General features: G+C 41.5%; 1 protein-coding gene across 2 annotated transcripts in view; it reads left to right on the top strand.

Moving 5' to 3' along the window:
* Popdc1 (popeye domain cAMP effector 1) overlaps nt 1-16,003 on the top strand; it is a 32,459-nt gene extending 16,456 nt beyond the window's left edge. For both annotated transcript variants that reach the window (XM_076858386.2, XM_076858385.2), the window contains exons 6-8: nt 750-917; nt 1,802-1,943; nt 15,156-16,003. In XM_076858386.2, coding sequence (XP_076714501.1) covers nt 750-917; nt 1,802-1,943; nt 15,156-15,280 — 435 coding nt within the window. In that variant the 3' untranslated portion in view covers nt 15,281-16,003. The remainder of the gene's footprint in view (nt 1-749; nt 918-1,801; nt 1,944-15,155) is intronic.
* The last annotated feature ends 8,987 nt before the right edge of the window (nt 16,004-24,990 follow it).

The raw sequence follows: 24,990 nt of genomic DNA on the forward strand, positions 1-24,990 counted from the left end.
TATGGCTTCACAGTCTGAGAAAATCGAGGCATCTCTGTGTGTATCCCCAGTGGGCTACCATGGAGCTAGCCTTGAAAGGCCAAGGACGCTCACCAGCTGTACTCATTGGTAACAGCCTAAGGCCTTAAAGTTTCTCAGTCTCAAGTCTGTATTTGTTGGGTCAGCTTGGCAGAAGGTCTTTTTTTGCACTGTGCCTGACAAATCTTAACTCATTTCATTTGTTTGAAGCTCTGTTCTTAAAGCTTATTATCTTCAATAGGATATAAAGAAATATTCACCTGTAAATGACAGGTCCAATTGTAATACCAGTCTAGCACACTCTATGGCAGTGTGTTGACAGTGGCCATTCTTCTGTCCCCAGACCTCACAAAACAACAGAACTCAAGAGATTTGCTTCTGTTTAGTCTGCAGAATGGAACTCAGGGGCACTCAACCACTTCAACCACCCAGCTATATCCTCAGCCCTATTTTGTATTTTATTTAGAGATAGGGTCTCACTGAGTTGCTTAGTGCCTTGCCATTGCTGAGGCTAGCTTTGAACTTGAGATCATCCTGACTCAGCCTCCAATGCAAAATGTTTTGAAACAGAATTTTATACATGATTATAGAAACTTCGATTCTATAATATGACAGAATCATTGCTATGATAATATCTGCTAAATGTACTCTTCCCTTCTCCCAAATTACTATAGTCATAATTCATATTGGTAGATGTGTTTTTTTCCTTTGTGCGCTTGTGTCTTTGGCAGGTCACCATTATTGCAGATGATAACTGCAGATTTTTATGCTGGTCAAGAGAAAGATTAACTTACTTTCTGGAATCAGAGCCTTTCCTGTATGAGATATTTAGATATCTTATAGGAAAAGACATTACAAATAAGCTGTATTCATTGAATGATCCCACCATAAACGATAAAGTAAGTGCTTTTCTGATTTTTTTCTAAAATAAATATGTAGGGTGGGGTATTATTCACTTGACCCAATGTTTTCCTGAATTTTTATTAAGTAGTCTATGCTCAGAGCAAAGGGATACTTGTAAGGGAGAAATCTTTCAGCAAATTGTTTCTTAAGAGCAAGAAAGTATTTCACAATTATTTAATTTGAATCACTTAGTGAGGAGACTCTAAGTGTCAGAGACCAGCATTTATGGGTATGAGATACTGTCCTCTCTAAGAGACTTTTAAACAAGGACTCAGGTTAGAGGGGGCCCGGGGTGATGTGGCAGTGGGAGGCAGCAGACAGGGAAGGGCTGACAGACAAGGCCCTAAGTGCAGGAGGTTGGCATTTTTAGCCCTGCTGTCTTCTAGTCTTGCACATCTTCCTGGCCACTCCATCTCCCGGGAATCCCACAGGTAAAGGGAGAGTATAAACTTGCAAAGCTGCAAAGATCAACAGTTTGCAATTTGATCATAATCTCCCACGTTTGTTTAGAAGGAAATTGAACTTATTACGGAAGAGAACTTGCAAAACACTGGTTCTGTGAAATGTACCGTTCTCCAGGAACATAGACTATGGCACGCGTCTCTTAACTCATCTAGTCTAGGCTATTTATCACATTGAGTTTGAGCTTATTATTTCAAATTAGTAAATAGGCTATTGAGTATATTAAATTTTTATAATGTGTTTATAGTAACAGCTAATAATAAAAATCATAGCTGACATTTTATAGGGCACTAAATGTGTCCCAGGTCCTTTTTTTCTTTTTGCATTAACTTATTTCAAGGAAAAGTACTTGCTGCTTACAGGGAATAGGTGATTCAAGTTCCATAAGTCTCTGAAATATTAAAACTTTGCTTTGTAGAAGGCCAAAAAGTTGGAGCACCAGCTCAGCCTTTGCGCACAGATCTCCATGCTGGAAATGAGGAACAGCATAGCCAGCTCTAGCGACGGGGAAGACGGTTTACACCAGTTTCTGCGGGGCTCCTCCAGCTTGTCTTCTCTTCGTAAGTTACCTCGAAACATAATACTCCAGGGTGCTGATGGATGTTCACAGGAACAGGCAATTGACAACTTTAGTCAGAAAAATAACTGTGCAAGCAACTATTTAGAAACCGAAAGGAAGCAATGAAAGCACCAAATCTTCCTTAGCTTTTTCTCCCTTTACTTTGTGTCAGCTACAGTCCAACTTTAGAACGCTTATTGCTGTTTCAGAAATCATTCACTTGTTCTGTCAAATACTTTACTTCAATACTGGTTCACTGAAATGGTGTAACAGTTCAAGTGGTCTGGTGGATATTTGAATTTGTTCTTTTCATGATTTTGGAGTGGAAGCTAGACCCAGCAATGTGTGAAAAATGGTAGAAGCTGGGTGCAGTAGCACAGGCCTGTAATCCCAGCAGCTTGGGAGGCTGAGGCAGGAGGATCGTGAGTTCAAAACCAGCCTCAGCAAAAGTGAGGCACCAAGCAACTTAGTGAGACCCTGTCTCTAAAGAAAATACAAAATAGGGCTGGGGATGTGGCCAAGTGCCCTTGAGTTCAATCCCTAGTACTCCCCTGCACCTCCCAAAAATATAGGAAAACTATTGCTGGATGTTTTATTGCTACTGATCATCTCACCCTGAGCACTGAGATTTAAAAAGTGATGGGGTAATGGGATATTCCTGAAGGTGAAAATCATTCCCCCCCTGTGAGTTACCTCATTCACCTATTACCGGGAGGTAAATTTTTCAATACTCATTTATAGTTTAGATTGCTTTACATCATTTTAAGTGACACTAATGACACAGATGTGGAAAAATTGTAAGGAAAATGAGAGGAACTAAATTATTTTAATAATTCGGTGCTAAAAATTTAAGAATTATTCTGAGAGCAAAAGGACTTGGAAGAAATTCATGTGAAATTGAAAAAAAAGGCAAATTCTTTCATTGCATGAACTAAAAACTCTTTACATTTCCAATTGTATTCTAAACCAAATTTTTTAAAAAATGCCATCATTCTGAATACTATTTATGTAAACGACCTTGTAACTTTGTATGTTTTAGATAAATTGGATTAAGGATTTTAAGTATTACGTAGTCACGAGGGGTTGGAATTTACAAGGCTGTATAATGGGTGAAGCAGGGAGGCAAAACTTCACCTCTTCCCTTTTAGGGTTTTTGGCTGTGCCGAAGAAGTAAATTGACATAAGACAGATCAACAAGAGAAAAGCAGATGTATTTTGTGTAAATTTTTCATGGCCCAGGAGCCCTCATAAGGATATGAAGACCCAAAGAAGGAGTTGGAGTCAAGCACTGTACATACTGAGTTGGACAAAGATAGGAAGTTGTAAAAATAGCAACTAAATTATGTTGGAAGATACAGCTCGGGTTATTTAAACAAAGTTTGTACAGAATTCTATCTCAACTTCCTGTCCTTGATGAAAATGCTGTTTTCCTTCTAGTACATGGAGGGTACCTTTCACCTGGGAATTTCTTCTCCTGTTTATAGAAACAGAAGGAAGGTCAGAGTGATCCTCTTTTACCTACTGTTTGTTTTTTTAAGTGCCTTTAACTCAAAACAGTCAATATGCCATAAGAGCATATTGTGTGTATAGAGTGCTACAGATTGAACCCAGGGCCTTATGCATGTGAGGCAAGCACTCTACCAATTGAGCTATATCCCCAGCCCAATAAGAGCATATTCTTAACTCCTATAGATGTAAGCTTCCCAAGCAAAGTCTAGGCATAAAAATATGTTATGGACCTAAATGGGATTTTTATTTTATATTTATTTATTTATTTTGGTACCAGGGATTGAACCCAGGGGCACTTAACTACTGAGCCAGATCCCCAGCCCTTTTCTTATTTTTGAAATAGAAAGTTGCTGAGACTGGCTTTGAACTTTTAATCTTCCTGCCTCAGCCTCCCAAGCTGCTGGGATTATAGGTATGTGAGACCATGCCTGGCCCTAAAGGGGATTTTAAGGACAATATTCATGAGAAATTGGAAATGACTGCATTTTATTCCATGATAACTTTTTGAAAGTATGGACTGAGACTCACACACAGGTTGAGTGTTACCTCAATCCATGTCTTCCCCATTCTAACAAAGGAGTAGTCATCTCAGGGCTGTTGCCATTGTTTTGACAGAGGGAAGATGGTGGTGGCAGATTGTCCTAGCAGCTACTAATGCTCCACAGTGACATGTGCTATGTGCATCCTTTTTCTCTAGACCAGAGACGGTATTTAGCCAGAATTGTCAATGACGGGGGGTTTAAAAGCAACCCAGAAATTGTATTTCTGCCCTGCTGGCAGAAAGGGGTTAATGAGAGAAAGAAAGCAGGTAGTTTGACAGCAAGCCAGTCTACTTCAGTGGCTATTATTTTACTTCACAGATGAGGAAATGGGAAATATGAGATGCTTATTCACGTGTTCCAGTTCCACAAGGGTTTTTTTTTTCCTGGTATATAAACCTAGAGAGCATTTCTGATTGTAAAGCTCATGCTTATAGACCAGATTCATAGCCAGCAAGGGCTCACTGCCCAGTGTACATAGAAGCCAATACTATGGCACTGGGTTTTTGCAAAAAGAAATTTATTGAAGGCCAGCTGAAAAGGAGATGGGAAACAAGCTCAAGTCTGTCTGTCAATCAGCCACTAGCAAAAGAATTTAAGTGGAGAAATCAAAAGAAAACAAGTGGGGTTGTAACTGCAATCTTGCTAGAATAGTCCTTACCCCATAGTCCAGTCAAGGTGAAACTTATGGATAATTGAGAACTGTTGACAGCATCCTTTGCTTCTAATCTAAGTTTTCAAGGCCCTGTTCTCTTTCTCAGGTTCTTCTCAGAAAATTTTGGTTCCAACAGGCTCTCAAAGTCATTTTAGGTCTGCCACTAGGGTTCTGTGCCTGCATCCTGAAAAAACAGCTTGAACAGTTTTTAGGAAGAGAGAAGTTGCCATTTTATGGCTCAGTTTCAAAATTGCCTCTATTTTTCAAAAGAAAATAGATGCAAGTAGCATTTGACTAGTGCTGTATGATTTACAGATCATTTTCACATCCATTCTTGCATTTGAGTTTGACAACTCTGTGAGCTAGTCTCAGCAGCTGTTTTTATTCCAACAGCATGTATACATCGTGTTTGGTGGATATATTTCCAGTCTCTTAATTTATGGGCTCCAGCAGGTATGCTAGTACCTGCATGTAATCTCAGTTACTTGGAAAGCTGAGGCAGGAGGATCACAAGTTTAAGGCCAGCTTGGGCAATACAGCAAGACTGCATCTCAGAAATAATACATTTCTTTTTCTTTTTGGGGGTTACGAGGGATTGAACTCAGAGACACTCGACCACTGAACCACATCCCCAGCCCTAATTTGTATTTTATTTAGAAACAGGTCTCACCAAGTTGCTGAGTGCCTCGCTTTTGCTAAGGCTGGCTTTGAACTTGCGATCCTCCTGCCTCAGCCTCCTGAGCTGCTGGGATTACAGGCATGTGCCACCGTGCCTGGCTTCTCTTATATGTTTCTATATTTTGTTTTGTTTGGTCCTGTAGAACATTGTTTCTTGAATGTACAATTGAATCTCTTAGAGACCCTATTAAAGATCCTGATGCAGCAGGTCTGCAGTGGGGCTGGGAGTCCACATGGTTAAAAAGGACCCTAGTGGTGCTAATATGGTCTGTGAACTACCCTCTGGCAGGCTGCAGAATTCCAGAACAGAGGGAATTCTGCAGATCGAATACTGTGGAGTGATTAGTGTCCTTGTATTTCTCATCTGCTGAGAGTTCAGGCTGGTGCATGGACTCTGGAAGGTACTACTTGCAAAGACCTCAGCCAGTGTGGGACAAAATGCCACAAACATACTTGGTATCACTCCACAGTAGATGTGTCATTAAACAGAAATGCAGTTCACCGAAAGGTGAGGGGAAACTTTATGGCAACTGTTTCATTTGAAGTGACTGCCACTCCACTTCTGACATTGTGCTTTCTTTTTGTACGTGTCACACAGTGCTAAATCTACAGCAAGATCTCTGCTCCCGATCACACAGATTGTGTTCCACTTCAAACTGTCATTTAAAGGGAGAAAGTGAAATAATGAGACAACCTGAGAAAAATGCATTCAATTAACTTTTTTCTCGTTCCCATTCCTTCATGTACCGGGTTCCATGTTTGTTTGCATGATTGTGATACAAAAGGCAGGAACAAGAGGGACAAGAAGTCCAAGATGTGGGAGAAGGGTCTAATGCCATCACATGCTTAGCCTTCCTCTCTGCTCCTGGGCCAACCTGCTTCTCATCAGGAAACCTGGCCACCTCCTCTCCTCATAAGGCTTTATCTCCCTGCAAATAATGTGTAAATGTTCCCCCTCCCCTCCCTCACACACAGATTGCTTTTGCTTGGCAGTTTTCCACTAATAAGTGGGGGTGAGCACAAGCGTTGCCGTGGCAACAGGAGGGCATGTTATGTTTCCTTGAAAGTTGCAAAATTTTATTTTAGTTAATTGGGGACAAATAACCTATTGTCTGGATTGTGTTTTTTAAAAAGGGAGAGAAGCCCGGTGCGGGGGCACATGACTGTAATCCCAGTGGCTCCAGCTCCTTCGGAAGCTGAGGCAGGAGGATAACAAGTTCAAAGCCAGCCTCAGCAATTTAGCGAGGTCCTTAGCAACTTAGCTAGATCCTGTCTCTAAATAAAATATTAAAAAAGGACGGGGGATGTGGCTCATTGGTTAAGCACCCTTGGGTTCAATTCCCAGTACCAAAATATAAATAAATAAATAAAAGTTTTAAGAAGGCAAGAGAAAATATAAGCGTTATATTATAGTCAATTGAAACTCATCTTCGCAAAAATTTGTTAAACTGTTTTCTTCATGAAATAATTAAATTTGTGATGTTGCTGAAGATACTACAAAATGTTTAGAGAGATATTTCTCACTGAGAAGAAAGTCCCTGTGAATATTTTTAATTGTTATTAGTGTCATGATGGTTCTCTGGAATCTACTAATCCCATATGACCTGGTTATACAAATATGCCTAAAACAAGTTAGTTTGCATCTGGTTAGTATTCTAGTCTGTAAAGACTAGCAATGTGCTCTGATATTGAGTTTCTCTCAGATCTCTTAGGTATTCATTTACCTGGAAAGATTAAACAAACAAACAAACAAAAAAGCCAATATAGCATTCTTAGTTTCCAGGCTGGTTTTATAAAATAATCTCTTTAACTCAATCTGTATTTCACTCCCACTGTGAATAGCCATAGACTTGTAAACAACAAGCTTTGCATGAATTATACAGAGTGAAAAGGAGATGTGATCAGGCATCACACACAGGGGGGATGAGCACATGTGTACTTCTTAAATCAACTCAAAGGCCAAGAGAAAAGCAATACTTACATTTTTGCAGATGAATAGCTTGGAGAGATTATATAACCTAGACAAGATCATTCTTGAGCGTTAAAGAAGTGTTTAATATTTTTTAAGGTCTTGCTTTGTATTTTACCTCAGTTGTCCCTATCAATTTGTCAGTTTGGGAATATCAACCACTACTGCAGCAGCTGACACATCCTGAGCCCTTCTGTTTGCATTTCTTTTAATTCTCACAATCACCCTGTGGGTAGGTGTTCACCACCCCTTCTCAGGTTGAGGAGTATGATGCTTCTTCATGCTTGGTCCCTAGCCAGCAGAGGCTGTGCTGACTCTAGAGCCCCATTCTCCCTGTCTAGCAGATGGCCTCTAGCCTCATAGAGTATTTTCTCATCTATAAAGTGACAGAAAAGGGATTTTAAATGAGGGGGGGAGGGAGAGGGCATTTTAAATCAAATATTTAAAAATTATCTATACCAGATAGTTATTTTTGAAAAAGAAATCTTACTTTGAAACACACACACACACACCCCTCTCACTTAATTTTAGTCCTGCTTCCAAGAAACAGTAACTTTGGAAAAAGTTTTGTTCAGAATGCTAAATAATGTGCTTTTAAAAAAATATTTTAGTGTATCCACTTAACCTTTGTTTTCTAAGGTAGCTCACTTCTAACTTCCCTTCCCCTTTCTGCTCCATATGGTAACATCACTGGTTTCTATATTTTTATTGTTTACCTTTGTAACAGTAAGTGATCTTCATAAGCCTCCCCATCTTTTTCTCTGCCATTTTTAAAGCTAAGTGCACTGGCAGCCCTACCCTTCTTTATTTTTTTCCACTTCGACCTTCAGACTGTTGTGGGTCTTTTGTTAACTACCAAGGTTGTTAACCGTTCTCTTTTATAACTATAGTTAAATTGTTCTTGCCTTGTGCATGGGTTGTTTCACAAAGTTTAAAAGAAATAAAAGTTGACATTATTATGGCTTCACCCAGAACCAAATAATGGGCTATGCCTAAGTTTATTGCTTTTCGGTTCCAATGTCATGACTTATTTTGTAAAAGGAAACTATTCCTAACATTGAGTACAGTGTATTCTTTTTTTGTGTACAACATAAAACTCATGCCAGTTTTTTTTTAAATCTGGATACTTTTCAAACTCGTTTTATTTTTAATTGACACATGACTGTCCTTTTTTTGGTACAGTGTGATGTTTTGACACATGTATACATTTGTGTGATTGCTCAAGTCAAGGTAACAGCCTTACCTTAAATATTCATCATTTCTTTGTGATGAGAACATTCGAAATCTTCTGTTTTGAAATATGCAACACATTGTTGTTAATGCCAGTCGCCCAACTGTGCAATAGAACCCCAGTGATGTGTTCCTACTGTCACTTTGTACCCGTCATGCTAGCTTACTTACTACTTACACCCTGGTCTTTCCCCTGAAGTTGTTGTGTGGCCCTGCTTGCATTGGGAGGAAATGTCCTACCCACTGTGTCCCCACCATCTCCCAGCTTCTTTCTTATTCTTTTTGCTGAAAGCCACTTTGTTTCATAACGTATCTGTGGGGTTCTTCTCTGTTTGAACTGTGCCTTTCCATACTGCTTTCTGCTTCTTTTTTCCTTCTCTTCTAGACCTTTTTTCTTCTCTTTGGCTTTTCTGTCTTTATATCCCTACTTTGTCAGTCCACCAATTCCATGTCTTTCTCCCCAGTGACCTCCCTCTCAGAGCCTCCCAGCAGCCTGCCTCTCCCTGGACTGGTGGTCCCCTGGGCTGCTGCAGAGCTGCCATCTTGGAGCCTACCTTCACTTTCCTCCTGGGTTTGTCCTCCTTTCCTTGACTCCATGGCAGGAAGGGGCCGCAGGACTTCCCTTCACCACAACTGCTCGCTCACAGCTGATGCCCTCTAACTGAGAGCTTGCCCACCCACCTGAGTGGTCAGGAAATGACCTGAGGATGACCCCTTGGGCCAGAGAAAACCTGTTTCTAGGAGCCACTTACCTACAGGCCAGTTGCCTCCCACCCCGCTTTTCTTCTTTTGGCAGTACTGGGAACTGAATTCAGGAGGGCTCTACCACTGAGCTATACCCCCAACTGTTTTTTAATTTTACTTTGAAATGGTTCTGCTGAAGCCAGCCCTGAACTTTCAGTCTTCCCACCTCAGCCTCCCAAGTTGCCAGATTACAAGTGTACACCAGTATGCCCAGCCATCTACTCTAATTTTGTACACTTTGCTTGAGTTCCTCAATGCTGGTGCTGAGTCCATTTAAAGGAAAATTAGGAGGAAAGGCAATAGTAACCCTTCAATATTATTGTTCAAAAAGCTTCAATTCAAACTCAATTAAAAAGAAAATAGTCTATGAAGCTCTAACTCAATGGGAGAGCACTTGCCTAGCATGCACAAGACCGTCCCCCACCACACACACAAAAAAAGAAATCTGATAAAAATAGGCAAAGGCAAGAAAAAGGATGATGATTCTAAGAAGTCATTACATTCTTCCCCATCCCCATTCATCAAAAATTGTATAACCTAATTAAAATTCTAAACCCCTTATAAGGTTTTTAATTACTTGCTAAAGTTATTGGCCAGATGGTTAAACATAATAAAAATAATAACACTCTGAGAGGAATGAATAAAATGTTATCCAATTGAACAGGGAAGAGGGAGAGTCATCTGAGAACATTACATTTAGATAGATCGCAAAAGCACTGCTCCTTTTAAAAAAGTGTTTCTTGTAGCAAGAGAAGTCATTTGACAAACTTCATATCATGCTGCTTATTTGCAGCTCTGACTTGAGGTAGGTTACTAAACCTCAGGAATACGCATGACTTTTCACTATGGATTTAAGAATAAAAAATATGTTTGCTTTTACTTCCTAGAAGAGGGACTCAGACCTTCATGCAATTACAAGGCCACTGAAGTAGAAATGAGCTTAGAAGGGACAGAATTATGACAAAGGGAATGTCTCTTGCCTTTGTCCTACTGTGTGTACCAGGGTTTTGACTGTCTGTCTCTCTCTCTCTCTCTCTCTCTCTCTCTCACACACACACACACACACACACACCCCACTCATCTCTGGTTCATGTATAAAAAGGTTTCTGTGGCTCCTAACTCAGGAAGACCGGGAAGGCTGTGCCTGGTGCCTGAGCCCAACCTTCACAGAGGCCTGTATCTGGTTTGCACTTGTGGGCAAGGACCCTGGAGGGCATGCGTTGGTGTCTCACAGTAAGATCCCATCCTCCTCAGCTAGGAGCAGGCAGCAGCCGCTGTCCAAACAGGTCTGCTGAGGAGAGACCCTGATGGGTGCCATGGTGCCATCACCCACTGCCTTCTGTAACAGCAGAGGTTTCTTCTTTTTGATTCAGGGCTTTTACTACTAATTAGATGTTAGTTTTCTACATTTCCTCAAAGCCTGGGCTTTTGATATTTTCTTTCTGACCCTCCGGAGTGCAGCTGGTGCTATGGTTTTCTCCCTCACCTGAACATACTGGGCACATGACATCCAGCTCAGAGACCAGTGCAGCTCCACTGGCTGCACCTTCTCGGCATGCTGGTATCTACAGGAAAGGATGGGGCAGATGTTATTTTTTGCCACTTGGTGTAATATGGAACGTGGCCCAAGCAACAGTAGCTCTTGACATTACTGTTTAACAGTTTCACACCTGACAAGTGTGGAGTACAATTCAGTCTGAAACTGTATATTTCATGTACTTTTATAGTAAACTGTGCTAATTAGAAGCCAGAGTCCAGCAAATTGAAAGATAATTTTAGTTAAAAGCAAAAAATAATTATAATCTCTTCCTGATCATATGCTACAGGATATAGTTAATCATCCCTGTCTTCCCAAATGTAAAAGTGGCTTTAATAGAAGAAGAATTTAATAATCAGTTTTCTGGAAAATTTATGGATATGGAATTGTATGCCCCTCTAAAATTTAGAGTCAATGAAAAGCAAAGCATTATTCAGAGGTTGTGGATATCCTAGTAAGGTCCTTGAAGGGCAAAAGTAATGTAAAAGGCACTTAACTAATGATAAGCTCCATTTCTTCCTCTCTCCTCGCGTTTATGTAAGGTTGTTGGGCCTTCAGGACAAATTTCTGATGATGCTTCAGTGCATAAAATTAATGAAAACCCAGGCAAACCTCTAAAAGGAATGCATTAAGGGCCAGCTTGTGAAATGTAAGCTAGTTCCCTTGCAGTGGGATATTCCCTGATTTTTTTGTTGTTGTTGTTCATACTCCAAATTGCTTTTCTATTATTAGGGGGGCAAGGAAATCATTTCCAGCCATGTAGTGATGACCTGATCTATGCATTGAACAAGGAGATTTCCTGGTGGGGTTGGGGAATAGCACATATCTAGGTGGTGCCAGTTGAGCTCCTTGTACTTCAAAGCCAGCCTTTCTGCTAGCATCACAATCCTGGATTCCTAGATCAGACTCGGGTGATCTTTATTTTGTTGGCTGTTAATATCACAGTTGGCCCCAGTGATGCATGAGGCCCAGAATGACATGGCCATAAGAGTGTGCACCCTGTGTGGCTCTGATTCCTAGTAAGGTGCTGGGAGCCACAGCCAATTAATATGATGCATGGCATTTTTGATTGAAAGGTGACGCCAGCTAGCCATTGAGATGATATGATTATGTTAAAAATTACATTCATATGGATACCGGACTCCTGCTGTTTACCTGGGCCTGCTGCGGGACTCCTGGAGAGTTCCCATTGGTTGGGAAAGTGCAGTAGGAGGGAATTCCGGGGGAAGTGTTTGCGCTGGGGTTCCGGGAAGGAACCGGCAGAACGCCGCGTGGGTGGATCGGGAAGCTTCCCGGGCAAGGACGTGGTGTTGGCGGTTTTTTCAAATAAAGTTTGTTCCTGTTTGAGTGGCTCGTGATCTTGTGCCCAGCCAGACAGCGGCAGTAAGGGGTCAGGCAGCCAAGAGACGGTGGGTAGCTTCTGTTCCTCACATCTGCCACCTTGAGAGAAGCACAGCCAGGCAGAGTTCTTGAGGCCTGGGACTTGTAGGGTTTGTAGACTCTAACCCAACCACAGGGTCTGAAGTAAAAGTGAATCAAGTATTCTCAGAATTTTGTAGAGAAATTAAGTCTTGCCAGGCTCTAGTTTGAGTAGCTCACTCCCCCTCATGAGAAATGAAGTCATCCACAGCAGCTACCCTTCTGTTTCCTTCCTCAGGTTGTCCTTGCTTTAGCTTCTGAGTATAAAACAGAAAGAATAGTGTGGACACAGTGAGGATGAATTGCTCTGAAAAGCATTTTGCGTTCCTGAGAAATAAAGTGAGAGTCAGAAACCAGGTCTGATCCATTTTGGAGATCTGATCCAGGACAATTTAACCCAGAATGTAGCACCTTGCAGTCACTCACTGACTCTTTGCTGATTCGATGAAACGGTTTTAGCAAGTGATGGCACTATTAAGCCTTATTGATGTTTCCTTGAGAAGACAGAGCTCTGGCCATGCTGTAAGAAGTGTGGAATCAGCCAATTATGGTGAAAGTGATTTCCTTCAACTGCAGTGAGGGATAGTTCCTCAGCCTCAAAAATATAGCCCATTCCCTGGCCTCTAGTCCAATGCAGACAGAAGCCACATGCAGAGTGGTTAAAACAAGAGACTCCGAAAATATTTTCAGGGTTCAAATCTCTGCATGAAGGGGGATGAGGTTTCCTAGTGAGATTTTTCCAGGACCTGAGGCCTGCCTGCCATGAGGAAGGTCAGCAGTTTGGGGCTCGGCCTGTCCCAGATTAAACATGTTGGCCATGCATGTTTCCCACATCCTCAGCATCAACTTGTGAAATTCCCCATGTGTTGTTTCAGAGGAGGGATTCCCCACCCCCCCCCACCCCCACATCACTGTGTGCTTAATTCTGATGGTTCTGGCTTTGTTTGGGGAACTTCTGTGAGACTGCAGGAGAGAAGAGCCTACAGCCTCAAGGCGCTTGCTTTCCAGGAAGGAAGTACTGTTACCATAATGTGAAGCAGAATTGATGCTAGAAGCTCCCCCCAGAGGGAGTTGGGATTGTACATGAAGGAAACCTGTCAAGGAGCCCCATCTTGAGGAATATGTGGAGAGGAATTTGGTGTCAAGGATAAGAGGTGGAAAGGAAAGAGGGAAAGCCTGGGGTGGCTTTAGAGAGCAGCAAATTTCCAAGGACTTAGACCAGGAGGAGGAAAGAGGCCCACGTTGGAGAACCCTGGATGTCACCTCTAGAGTTGTTGACTCTTCTTATCCTTTTAATGTTATATAGTAAGTATGATGACTATTTTGCCCAGACAAATATTGTGAGAACAGAATAAATTTTTTTCCCAGAAAAGCTGAAAGTTTTTGTGAAGTCTTCACTTGGGGTTGTGGGGGTATAGCTCAGCGGTAAAGTGCTTGCCTATTATTCCCAAGGCCCTGGGTTCAGTCTCCACCACCACAAATAAAACATAACTGGAAGTTAATTTTTTCTTATTTCTGAAAACAATGCAATGATAAGTGAAGTAGTTGAGAGGGTCCGATACCCTTTTGGCTCCAAGGTGGATACCAGCCTCAGTATACTATAGATTATCACCCCTAGTTTGACAGACAGGCTTAACAACTATAGACCAATTAGTCCAACTTCCTCAGACAAAATAAATGGAGCATGTTTCTGGTATGTGGCTCATCAATTATGTCTAAATGCTCTGTGTTATTGATTTGGCTTAGCAATGCCATCTTATGCCTTAAGGGTTTGTTTTATCTGATCACAAATATTCAGCCTCAGTTAATATTTTATGAAATTTGATCATAATTTGAGGCTAGGAATAGGATGGAAACCATGGCTATGGCAAAGACAATTTTGCTACACTCAGGACAGCTGAGACCAGAAACACAAACCCCTACTGAGCACAAATCCCATTTCCTGTATTGATGTTTCTATGGGCAATAGTGCATTTTGACAGATATTCTCACTATTTATATGATCACTTTCCTCCAAGGACCATATTAATCAATGTTATATTCTCACAGACATTTACAAAGTGATTATTTACATCCCAGGTATGATCTAAGAGCTTTACAAATATTGTCATTTAACCCACATAATCACCATTTGAAGTAGATTCTGTTTTTATTATTCCTGTTTCACAGATAAGGGAATCAAGACACTTAGTGGTCCCAAGGTCACATAGATGGTATTCATTGCCATTTGAATAGACTGGTGAATTAAAGTTGTATCTCATGGGTTGTTTGATGTCTCTGGAGTGGAAATGGATAAAAACTTGCCTGAGAACATTGCATTCTGTACTCTGCGGCAGGATTCTGTTCTTGGACCATTTTAATTGAGCTCATTTTCCATAGTTTATGTCAGTAGTTATCTTTCAAGAAACTCCCCCCCCCCCCCCCCCCCCCGTCTTTCTTCCTGATGGCTTGACTCTCCCTTCCCTTATCAGTCCAGGGAATGGCTGGACCAGAGGTGGCAAGAAACATACATTAGGAGATAGTACAGATGGAGTTAAATTCCATAGCTTAGAAATAGAACTATTCTTTAGGGAAATTAGGAGTCAAATCAACTTTCAAGGGCCAACACTGGATACCAGTCACCATGTATGACATTAAAGTAGGAAATGTATTCTGAGTCCTACATAGCCTTTGGGAAGGCACTATCTATGTTTAAGAAGCTCATATCATCTAAGCACATGTGGTGGAAATCTGTTCCACATATGTTCCATTTTGATTCATTCTTGACTTCATTGTTTGGTTGAAATACTAAATTTAGGGACACTGCACTCCTCCTAGTAGCCATTGATTCCTCCAGAGTTTTATTTTCTAGTGGAGACTCATGTTTGACACATCATACCACTACTGGGGCAGGTTGTGCATTCAGCAGTTTTCCTTTCTGGTTTTCTCCACAGACGTGTCTTCCCCACAGCATCGATCTTCTACCAAGATGAAGCCCATAGAGGAAGGGGTGGAGGATGATGACGAGGTCTTTGAACCAGTGTCTCCAAACACATTGAAAGTTCATCAGCTGCCTTGATCAGAATTCAACTTACCCAGGTGGAAACTGTCCTGAAGAGATCATGAGAAAATACCAGCACTTTTTCATGGCTTTTAGATTATTCTACTTCACTGCACTAAAGCTGGCACAGTCTGAGGGCAGGAAAGTGAGAAATGATCAAAGATAGAAAAGTCATTTTTCCTGTCCTTTTTATTCGTCAGCTTTTTTAAGTTTTATTGAGCCTTCTGTACTAAACCTCATTCTGTTTTGAGATAGATATTTTCACAGTATTTTCTAGATACAGCATAGTATTGTTTTAACTGTTAAAATCTTAGGGCTCCAATGCAAATGCTTTTTCACTTATTTTTCCAAGTTGCATCTTATTTTCCTCATGGAGAATTTTTTTTTTCTCTACCATGGCAATCTGAAATAGGTTGTCCATTTGATAATTTTAATAAATGATATAAGTTGAAATTAAGGGTGAGGTCATGTTAGAAAGCAGGGAATGGTTTGCTTTGCTCAATTGATTTTTTTATGGGAAATTTTAGAGAAAGATGCAATTCGACTGATTTTCTTTTTCTCCCAGGCTAGAAGTGTTCCTTCACTAGATTATATTACTCATTTGAGCACTGTAAATAGCTCCATAATGACCAGACTCATCTGAGTGAACTCACATTGCCCTTATATTATGCCATGTATCTGCTGGTCTGAAACCTGAAGCTGGAATGATAATAAACAGAAGCATTTCTGAGCTCAGCATCATATTCAGCTCAACTCGGCCTCTTTGCAATTAGGAGCCATCTTGCACCAAACCACTGGATGTAGAAATGCTTTACTTGCAGGGAAGTGAGGGAAGCCAAGTGGCTGAGCAAGGTCCACAGGATAAGGTGGTGGAGGTCAGCTTCCTTCTTTGGTCTGCTTCTGGAGTGTCACGTTGTTCTCTAGAGGCCAGATACTCAGTTCCAGAGCTGTGGACTATGAATGCAGCTGTGGGGTACATGGTTCACCTCAGGTCATGGTATGGATGCCCACCCAACCTAGAGGGCCTCTGGGGGCCTTGATTCCACATCTTACCTTTCTGCTAGAATCATATTTCAGCCAACAGTTATATTTGGCGGGTGGGAAATGACTTGCTTAAATAGTCTGGTTATTGTGTCTGTGGCACATGCCCAGGCCACTCAGTTGAATGAGGCCCGTTGATTGGCTCTGTTAGTTGCGTCCCATTCATGTTCATTTTTTTTTTATAAATACTATTACTTATTTTTTTATTATTGGTTGTTCAAAATGTTACAAAGCTCTTGACATATCATATTTCATACATTTGATTCAAGTGGGTTATGAACTCCCATTTTTATCCCTTATACGGACGGCAGAATCACACCGGTTACACATCCACGTTTTTACATATTGCCATACTAGTGACTGTTGTATTCTGCTCCATTCATGTTCATTTTTTTCTCACCTCCTAGAACCATCTGTGAGTTAGTCCCCATCACACTAAATAGCTAAGCAAAGTTCCAAATGAAATTAGCTGCAGGTGAACCAAAACAGTATCTCTTGCCATGAGGTGACTTCTGTTAGAGAACTAAAGGAAATAAGCCAGTCTAGGGCCACCTCATTTTCCTACATCCATTTCTTTGAAGCTAGATATTTTATATTTCACTTGAGTTAAGTTTACATGCTAGGTCACTCCTTGAGGACACTGACAGCTCCAGCTGTGTCCTCTAGCTCCTGACACCTTTATCAAGTACTAGCTCATTCATGTCAGAGTGAAAGGGCCGACTTCTCTTTACTAGTATGGCAGTCTCTTCAGTGTTTTAAGTTAAGAATTTATTTTGGAGAAATGAAGCCATGGTGAATGGTGTACTTGGCCTTGGCTTTAAGATTGGAGCCATCTATTAGACTGAACCATCTCTTTATGATCTGAGAGCACACACACACACACAACCATGATGTGATCATGTGGGCGCTGCTTTCCTTTAACCACTGGAGTGAGGTCAGGTAGTGCATTTAGTTTACACATGCATAAGACCAATTTGCAAAATCATTCTGTAGAGTAATTAGATATGACATCCTTCCCCGAGGACAAAGTAATTTTAGATTCTGCTGCAGCTACATTTTAAATGTTCTATGGATCCATGGAAACTTGGGAGTTTTCTTACCCTGACCCATCTTCTGACTGGCTCATCTCACCTTGCTAACCCCAAGTGGCTGAGAAGGTCATCTCTAGTGAACAGCCTCGTTGTGTTTTGCAGGTTATTTTCTATAGTGCTGGGAGCAAACCTGTTTTTACAGCACACTGCTAAAAGTAGGTGATATAAAAAGAAAAGAAAATTTACTGTTTTGCTAAGATGTGTATGTGTGGAAAGAGAGAGAGGCTCTCTAGATAAGACTGTAATGTCAAGGTAGAAGAGCCACTTAGCCTGAATAGAGAACATGAAACTATTTTTAAATGCACACTGCCAAGGAAGACAATGAGACTCAGAGAAAAGGAGCCTTAAGCAAGCCATTGAATAGGCCTCCCATATGGACTTGACTGCAAGTTAGCAGATAAGAAAACAGAGTATCAAGTGTAAAACCTCCTATGGATGACTTTAAATTCATTCATATAAATGAACAACTGTATCTTTGTGTAGCACATAAATACATAGATAAAAACATGTTTGCTGCCAAAGTCCCCAATAGGATGCTTCCAGTGTTTTTGGCATTTACTTAGCTGTGTGATCAATGTTCTGAAAATGGCCTGAAAAAAATTATTCTATATATAACCCTGAATCTATATTTAAATATAGCATCAAGTCAGTTGTATGAATCTAGAATGTAATTGTACTAGAATCTGTCATTTAAAATACTTTGAGATCCCTCAGAAATATTTATATTTATAAAAAGAATAAGATAGCAAAGATACTATATAAATCTTCTATGATGTTTATCTAATATCTTAAATTAGTAATAATGGGTGCTATATGATTATATTTCAGTCACTCTCCTTGGTTTTTTGGAGTCTTTTCCATTTCTCTCATCACTCAGTTTCATTTTAACCACGGGTCACATTTTGTGCTAGGAGCTACCAGTTTCTGCCTCTTAGGTCCTATCATGGCCCCAAAGACAGTCATTTGACTGCCATCCTTTATGGAAAGCTGATGTAACCTACACACTGCCATGTCCTCAGTGCACCCAGATAAAGAGGCAGGTGCCTGCAGTAAAATTCCATGCTACTGTGTGGTGGCTCCCAGCCAACCACATGGCCTCAGCCTCCACCCTTGGGAAGGTGGTCTCTTCCTCCTTGCAAACCCCAGGGTGCAGCTCCAAGGATTTGATTTTTTTTTCCTTCCCCCTTTAATTTCCCTGGTCATTTTTTAAGCTACTCTATAGAAACCTTTGACCCTGCTACACCTCAGTTTCCTCTCCCTTTTTCCTTCCCAACCCTGGTTTTCCAACCTCATTTTCTAACTGTTACCAACTAGAGCAATTAGAATTCCCACCTACTCAACTCAGAGTAGCAAGAATTCAGTGGGGTGTTATGAGGGGACTGGGGGCCGAGGCATATGCACTGCCCTGATTCTACTCCTCCAAAGACAGCTCTCACTGACGTAGCCATGATTGACCACAGAGCCCCAACACCTTGTGTGTAACACTGGTGTGTCATAAACTTAAGAAGTCTGCATCTAAGTACTCTTTGCAGGGTTTTCTGTTATCCTTACAACAATTTTAAAATACGTGAAGATTTTATGAGTGCTTTATACAGACACATTATAGCAAAGTGTTTTTAGGTACCATTTACATTGATAACATTATAATAAGAATACATTATGTCTGAATACAGACTTATTGTTTAAAATGTCTTCATATATTGCTACTGGATCAAATAAATTTCTTAGAAAATGTGCATATTTTTTATTTCACTCCTCTTACAAATGACTGGTTTAGTGTTTGATTCACTTACCTGCAGAGGTTATGGGAATTGCTCTGATTTAGATAGATGGTCTGAACAGAGTGACAAAAGTGATGCTCTTGGGTCAGTGTCACAATTTCAAGGTGGGTCTGCCCTCTTGGCTGCCTGAAAGGTAGAAGGCCACAGGCAGCAGAGACAGTGTTGACTGGATGCAGCACCTGAGAAGACTTCAAAATTTCACCACATCTGATATTTCCTTATAGTTTCAAAAGACTCAAAAAATATAAGGAGTCACATGAAGGAGTTTCAGAGAAACTTTCCCTGGATCTGTTCTGGGATGGGCAATGGGGAACAGTCTTCTCTTGGAGAAACCCACATTTTCTTCCATGACCTCTCTGAGGTATTGGAATGGAAACTTGACAGACCACCTCTTGGCCTTCAGGAGCCAGTCTCTGGCACCTAAAACACTTGCCTCAGTCAGCTCCAAGGCTAGGCTCAAATGCACCTTATATGATAGGTGACTCAATGATCCATATCACCTAAGCCTGATGTCCAGGTTTTGGGGCCCTGAACTTCTTGCTGAGCCAACTGTAGGGTAGCTTCCCTTACCTGTCTGTGCTAAGGCCTGAGAGTTTCTGTGTGTCCACTTGTGTCTATGGACAGGCATGGATACACTCTACTATCAGGTAATAGTGACAGGCCTTGGCTCTGGGTTTATGGGAACAGAGGTGGTGGTGAGGGAGAGGGACATGTCAAGGGTTTCTGGCTCACATTCCTGCTGATCTTTTCCTGGCTAGTGGCATGGCAGACGACCAGCTTTCAGTGAAAAGCCTGAGTATCTTCATGCTGAGTTTTTGAGGGGCCTTTGGAATAGTGGAGAGATGTCAAGTAGGCAGCTGGATACCCAAGTCTGGAGCTCAGTGGAGAGGTCTTGGCTGAAGATTCAGATTTCAAGCTGAAGATGGCACTATGAGCTTGACAGCTTCCTAATACACAAAGATTATTTTGGGAAGGTGTTTATTTTTCCCCTAGTGAATAAATGAATAATATTTAACGAACAAGTAACTTTTTGATCTTTTATTTTGAAATGTGTTAACATCAAAGATATGCATAACTCAGAGAGCCAACATTTTTAAACAGTTAACACATGATGTTGTAAGGTCATGTAAGAAGGCAAAGGTCTGGTGGTAGCTAGAACAATGTAACAGCACAACCAGGTAGTATGGTTTCAGGTTCCACATTGCAACTGACCTTTCAAAACTCTCACTGGTAGACTTTTCTTGTGGCATTAAGAATATCCACAATTAGCCGGGCACAATGGCACATGCCTGTAATCTCAGCAGGTTGGGAGGCTAAGGCAGGAAGATCACGAGTTCAAAGTCAGCCTTAGCAACTTAGCAAGGCCCTAAGCAACTTAACAAGATCCTGTCTCTAAATAAAATATTAAAAAGGCTGGGGATGTGGCTCAGTGGTTAAGCACCCTGGGTGCAATCCCTGGCACCTCCCCGCCAAAAAAGGAATATCCACAATTGCCTGTAAGGTTTACTAAAGTCTCCTCCCTTTCCAAAGTCTATTTCAGGCCATATTTTCTTCATACACTTCAACCAGAACACCATACTGCATCATACTGAATGCAAAGCAGATGTGAGAATCCAGTTCTGTCTTCTATTAAGACAGACTTTTTAAAGAGTTGTAAAAATATAACACAAAGTCACTCTATAAAAATATAACACAAAGTTTTTCTTTAGTTTTCTATAATATTTTTCAAGACAAATGTTCTTTAGTATATTCTTTTTTAAATGAAATAATATCATTCTCTAAGCACCTCCAATTCTGGCCTCTGTCACCCTCACCTGGTTCCCGCAATAGAACCCCAACTTTTCCCTCAGCCTCTGACTTCATGTTTGCCAGTCAACCTTTGTGCAGCTCCCAGAGTAATCTGAAAATTTGCAAGAAGGCCGGGTGCAATGGTGCACACACATAATCCCAGCAGCTCAGGAGGCTGAGACAGGAGGATCTCAAGTTCAAGGCCAGCCTCAGCAACAGCGAGGCACAAAGCAACTCAGGGAGACTCCGTCTCTAAATAAAATACAAAATAGGTCTGGCGATGTGGCTCAGTGGTCAAGTGCCCCTAAGTTCAATCCCTGGTACCGCCCCCCCCCCGCCCCGCAAAAAAAGAAAATTTGCAAGAGATGAAAACCTTTTGATGGGGCCTCCTTACATAAGAGAAAAGCCTATGGTTTAGGCACTTCCCGTATCCATCATCCCTCTCCTTGCACACCAGGCAAGCAAGCAGTGACTTTAGGCTCCGAGTTCAACACACTCCAGCCCACCTCTGCTGGAAATGCCTGCTCTTCCCCCTCCAGCAGGATCCATGATAAGCTCCTGTGTCTCCTGATTCTCCCAGTTACATGCTGCACTTCTGGAGAGTTAGCCTCCCCCCACTTCCCCCTCTGCTGCCACAGGTGCCCACCCACAGCGTGGCTGGTTATGTTATAGCTGGTTCTTATCAGAACTTTCCACACCTACAGATTTAACCCACCCTAAATCAAGATATTGGGGGGGAGATTGTGTTTCTACCGAGCATGTATAGATTTTTTCTTGTTATAATACCCTAAACAACACAGTATAATCGCGTTCATAACATTTCATTGTATTAGATACAATAAGTAATCTAGAGACGATTTAAAGTATACAGAAGGCAAAAGTAGGTTGTATGCAAAATAGGGATGCAGTTTGCATAAGGCACTTGGGCATCTGGTGGGACCCTGGAACTAATCCACCACAGGCACTGGGGTGACTGCATAGCCACAGCAGGGCCACACCCGCTTAGGTTCTAAAGGTCACTTCAGCTCCTTGTTGAATTTAACAAAACTTTCTTTCACTTAAGCCCTCTATTTGAACATACAACAGTACTGAAAAAGTGGCTGAGCAGGCATTGATGTCTCCTTTCTAGAAGGGAGAGAAGTACAGAGAAAATAAATGGCCTAAGGTCACATGGCTCCAGGTGACACAAGTAGGACCCAACACCTGGTTGGTCTGGACCCTTTCCCACTTCCACCTTACAACTTGGAAATCCTTGTTTGTTCCAATGGTGTTTTTACTTTAAGGCCTGATTCTCATTGCATTTGGGGGTCATTTTCATTTTCACAGTTCAGCACTGTGTGTGCCCACTTCCTCTTGGTTCCTGTGTCACTGGATCCTGGATGGTTGATGCTGCATTAATTATTAACTTGCTATTTACTGGGACAAACTTATCCTCAATGACTTTCAAGGTCTCCCAGCTCTCTTCTTCATCCTGTCATGAAAAAATTCACCTCCTTCTGTTGCTAAAAGCGTGGTCCTTGTCCCCGATGCCAATCCAATAGTGGGGACAGAGTTTTGAGAAAAAGGAAAAAGATGGTTTATTGTTTTGCTAGCAAAGGAGAAACACAGGGGACTCCTGTCCCAAAGGCTATGATTCCGCCCATCAGCAGGAACAGGGGATTTTTATAGAGGTGTTTCAGAGAAAATGAAATTCGGGAGGAGAGATCAGGGAAAAGTTCCGAGAAAAGAAGATCAGGGAGGAGAAGGTCATGGAGAAGGAGGTTGGGAAAAAAGAAAATAAAACATGAAAGTTTCAAAGCCACAAGGGATACAGTCAAGGCATCAAGTGAACCCCTGTTACATGTCCGGTATCCAGCAATGCCTGTCAAACTTCTTACCTGCCATTCATTCATCAAGCAAAACAATGCTATGGTACTTAGCATTGCTGGGCCAGCACCAGGCCTGCTCCCTAGAGAAGGCAGCATCACAACTCCATATTTTTATGCTATTTTAAAACAACTCATACAGGAAGGGTACCTTGTGCCTTAAATGATTATAGCCATTTAATTCTACATATAATTACGCCATTCGTGCAGAGACTGGCTGAGGTGAAAACTCAGAAATATACAGACGTGGAAAAACCTCTAGCCCAGTCTCCCAATGGGCCAGCTCCATTCTACACAAACCACCCAAACTGAACTAAACTGAAGCACAAACGGATCATGTTCACAAATGCAACCCAGCTAGGACCCCACCTTTTTCTCAAAACTCTGTCCTCATTATTGGATTGGCATTGAGGACAAGGACCCCACTTCTCTGCTTTCCTCCTCTCCAGTTTTCTTAGATGGTACAAAGCTACCACCACATCTTGGTCTCAGATTCTTTCCTGAGGTTATCAAGGGTTTTGCATGCTGAAATGCACACATATTTCTATAGTGGCCTTTTCTTAGAAAAAATTAAACTATTGGCCTATGATTTGTCAGCTCATGTGAAAATGTGGGGTCCTAGTTACATTTTGCCCAACAGCTTTCTCATCTATGTGGTTCACCCCCACCTTGCTTTTAGATCAAAGCGGCTCTAAAGCACAAAGATAAAAGAGACAGAATCGTGCCTCAGACTTGGCTCTAAGGTCAGATGTGTCTCTGGACACCAGCTGTCAAAATCTCTGGGGGCCACAGTATCCTATATGTACACTTTAAACTTCCCTAACATATACTTGGCTCTCAGTAAGGTTAGTCCTCATCCCCTTTCTGATTGTCAAGTTGAATCCTTAAGCCTTCTGGAATCTTGGCAACCACATCCTTATAAAGAGCCAAAGGGACAGGGAACCCTTACAAGGCCACTTGGGCTTACTGCAGAAATGGCTGAAAGCTGGGTACCTCAGCACTCCCTCACTTCTCTGGACATGTTTGACTGGGGCAGAAGAAGAGCCAATCCTCCACATCAGGCTGTGGAGACGCACTGAGGTGGTAGAAAACACAAACACTTGATTCAATCACCTCCACGAGGTGGCAAGAAGGAAGAATGTGTTCAGCTGTGGCTAGCATTTAGCACATTTTGAACTAATTCCCTTGCTTATCTCCAAGGCAAGTACCTATAAACTGGGAGCAGGTAGAATGGATCTGCATGGAACACCTGACGGGTATGTTTTGCCCTTAAGAAGGATGGAGAGCTGGGCATAGTGGTACGTGCCTGTAAACCCAGCAACTCAGGAGGCTGAGACAGGAGGGGGGAATTTCTGGCTGTTCTCGAAATAAAAAATAAGAAGAGCTGCGTGTGTAGCTCAGTGGCAAAGCACCCCTGGGTTCAATCCCCAGCACCAAAAAAAAAAAAAAAAAAAAAAAAAAGAAGAAGAAAATAAAAGGATGGAGAGAAGTTCTTGTAGAAGCAGATTTTCAAAAATTCACAGACTTGTATTTGGCCATTAGTTTACGTTGGGAGATTGGGCAAGTCATATCTCCTATTCAGGCCTCAGTTTCACCTGTACAATAAGATTAGGCCAGGTGAGAGCTCTTCCACCTCTGTGTCCCTGGTTCCAAATGTGCACACTTTAAGCCTGCAACGATCTTTCTTTGCTCCATGTGTCTCTTGTTGTCCAACTGGATGAAGGTGAGAATCATTTTTTTTTTTTTTTTTAATGAGAATGATCTGGGTGATTAGACAAAGTCTCCCCAGCTGCCCCACCCACTATCCTGCCTATCCAAAAGAGCATTTACAACCTTGTCCTGTCCTTCACTAACGCTGTGTTGGCTTAAAGTCACATCATTATTACTATTCAGAAATGTATTGGATCCTTTCATCACCAATATTCAATATTTTTCCTTTTAAACCATTCAAAAGAGTTTTTCAAAAGTTATCCTCAAAGCAGCTGAAAAAAAAAATCCTCCAGAATAATGTTAATCAAGACTTTCCTCTGGAGAAGACAGAATTGTTGAATTTTAGAGCAAATTGAGTATGTAAATTATAACTAGTGCAAAAGTCTCAAACTGAAGTATGCATCAGAACAATCTGGATGCTCCCAGTTTGCTGGGCCCTGCCTCCAGAGTCT

This window comes from Callospermophilus lateralis, chromosome 6, assembly GCF_048772815.1.
Source record: "Callospermophilus lateralis isolate mCalLat2 chromosome 6, mCalLat2.hap1, whole genome shotgun sequence".
NCBI lineage: Eukaryota > Metazoa > Chordata > Mammalia > Rodentia > Sciuridae > Callospermophilus > Callospermophilus lateralis.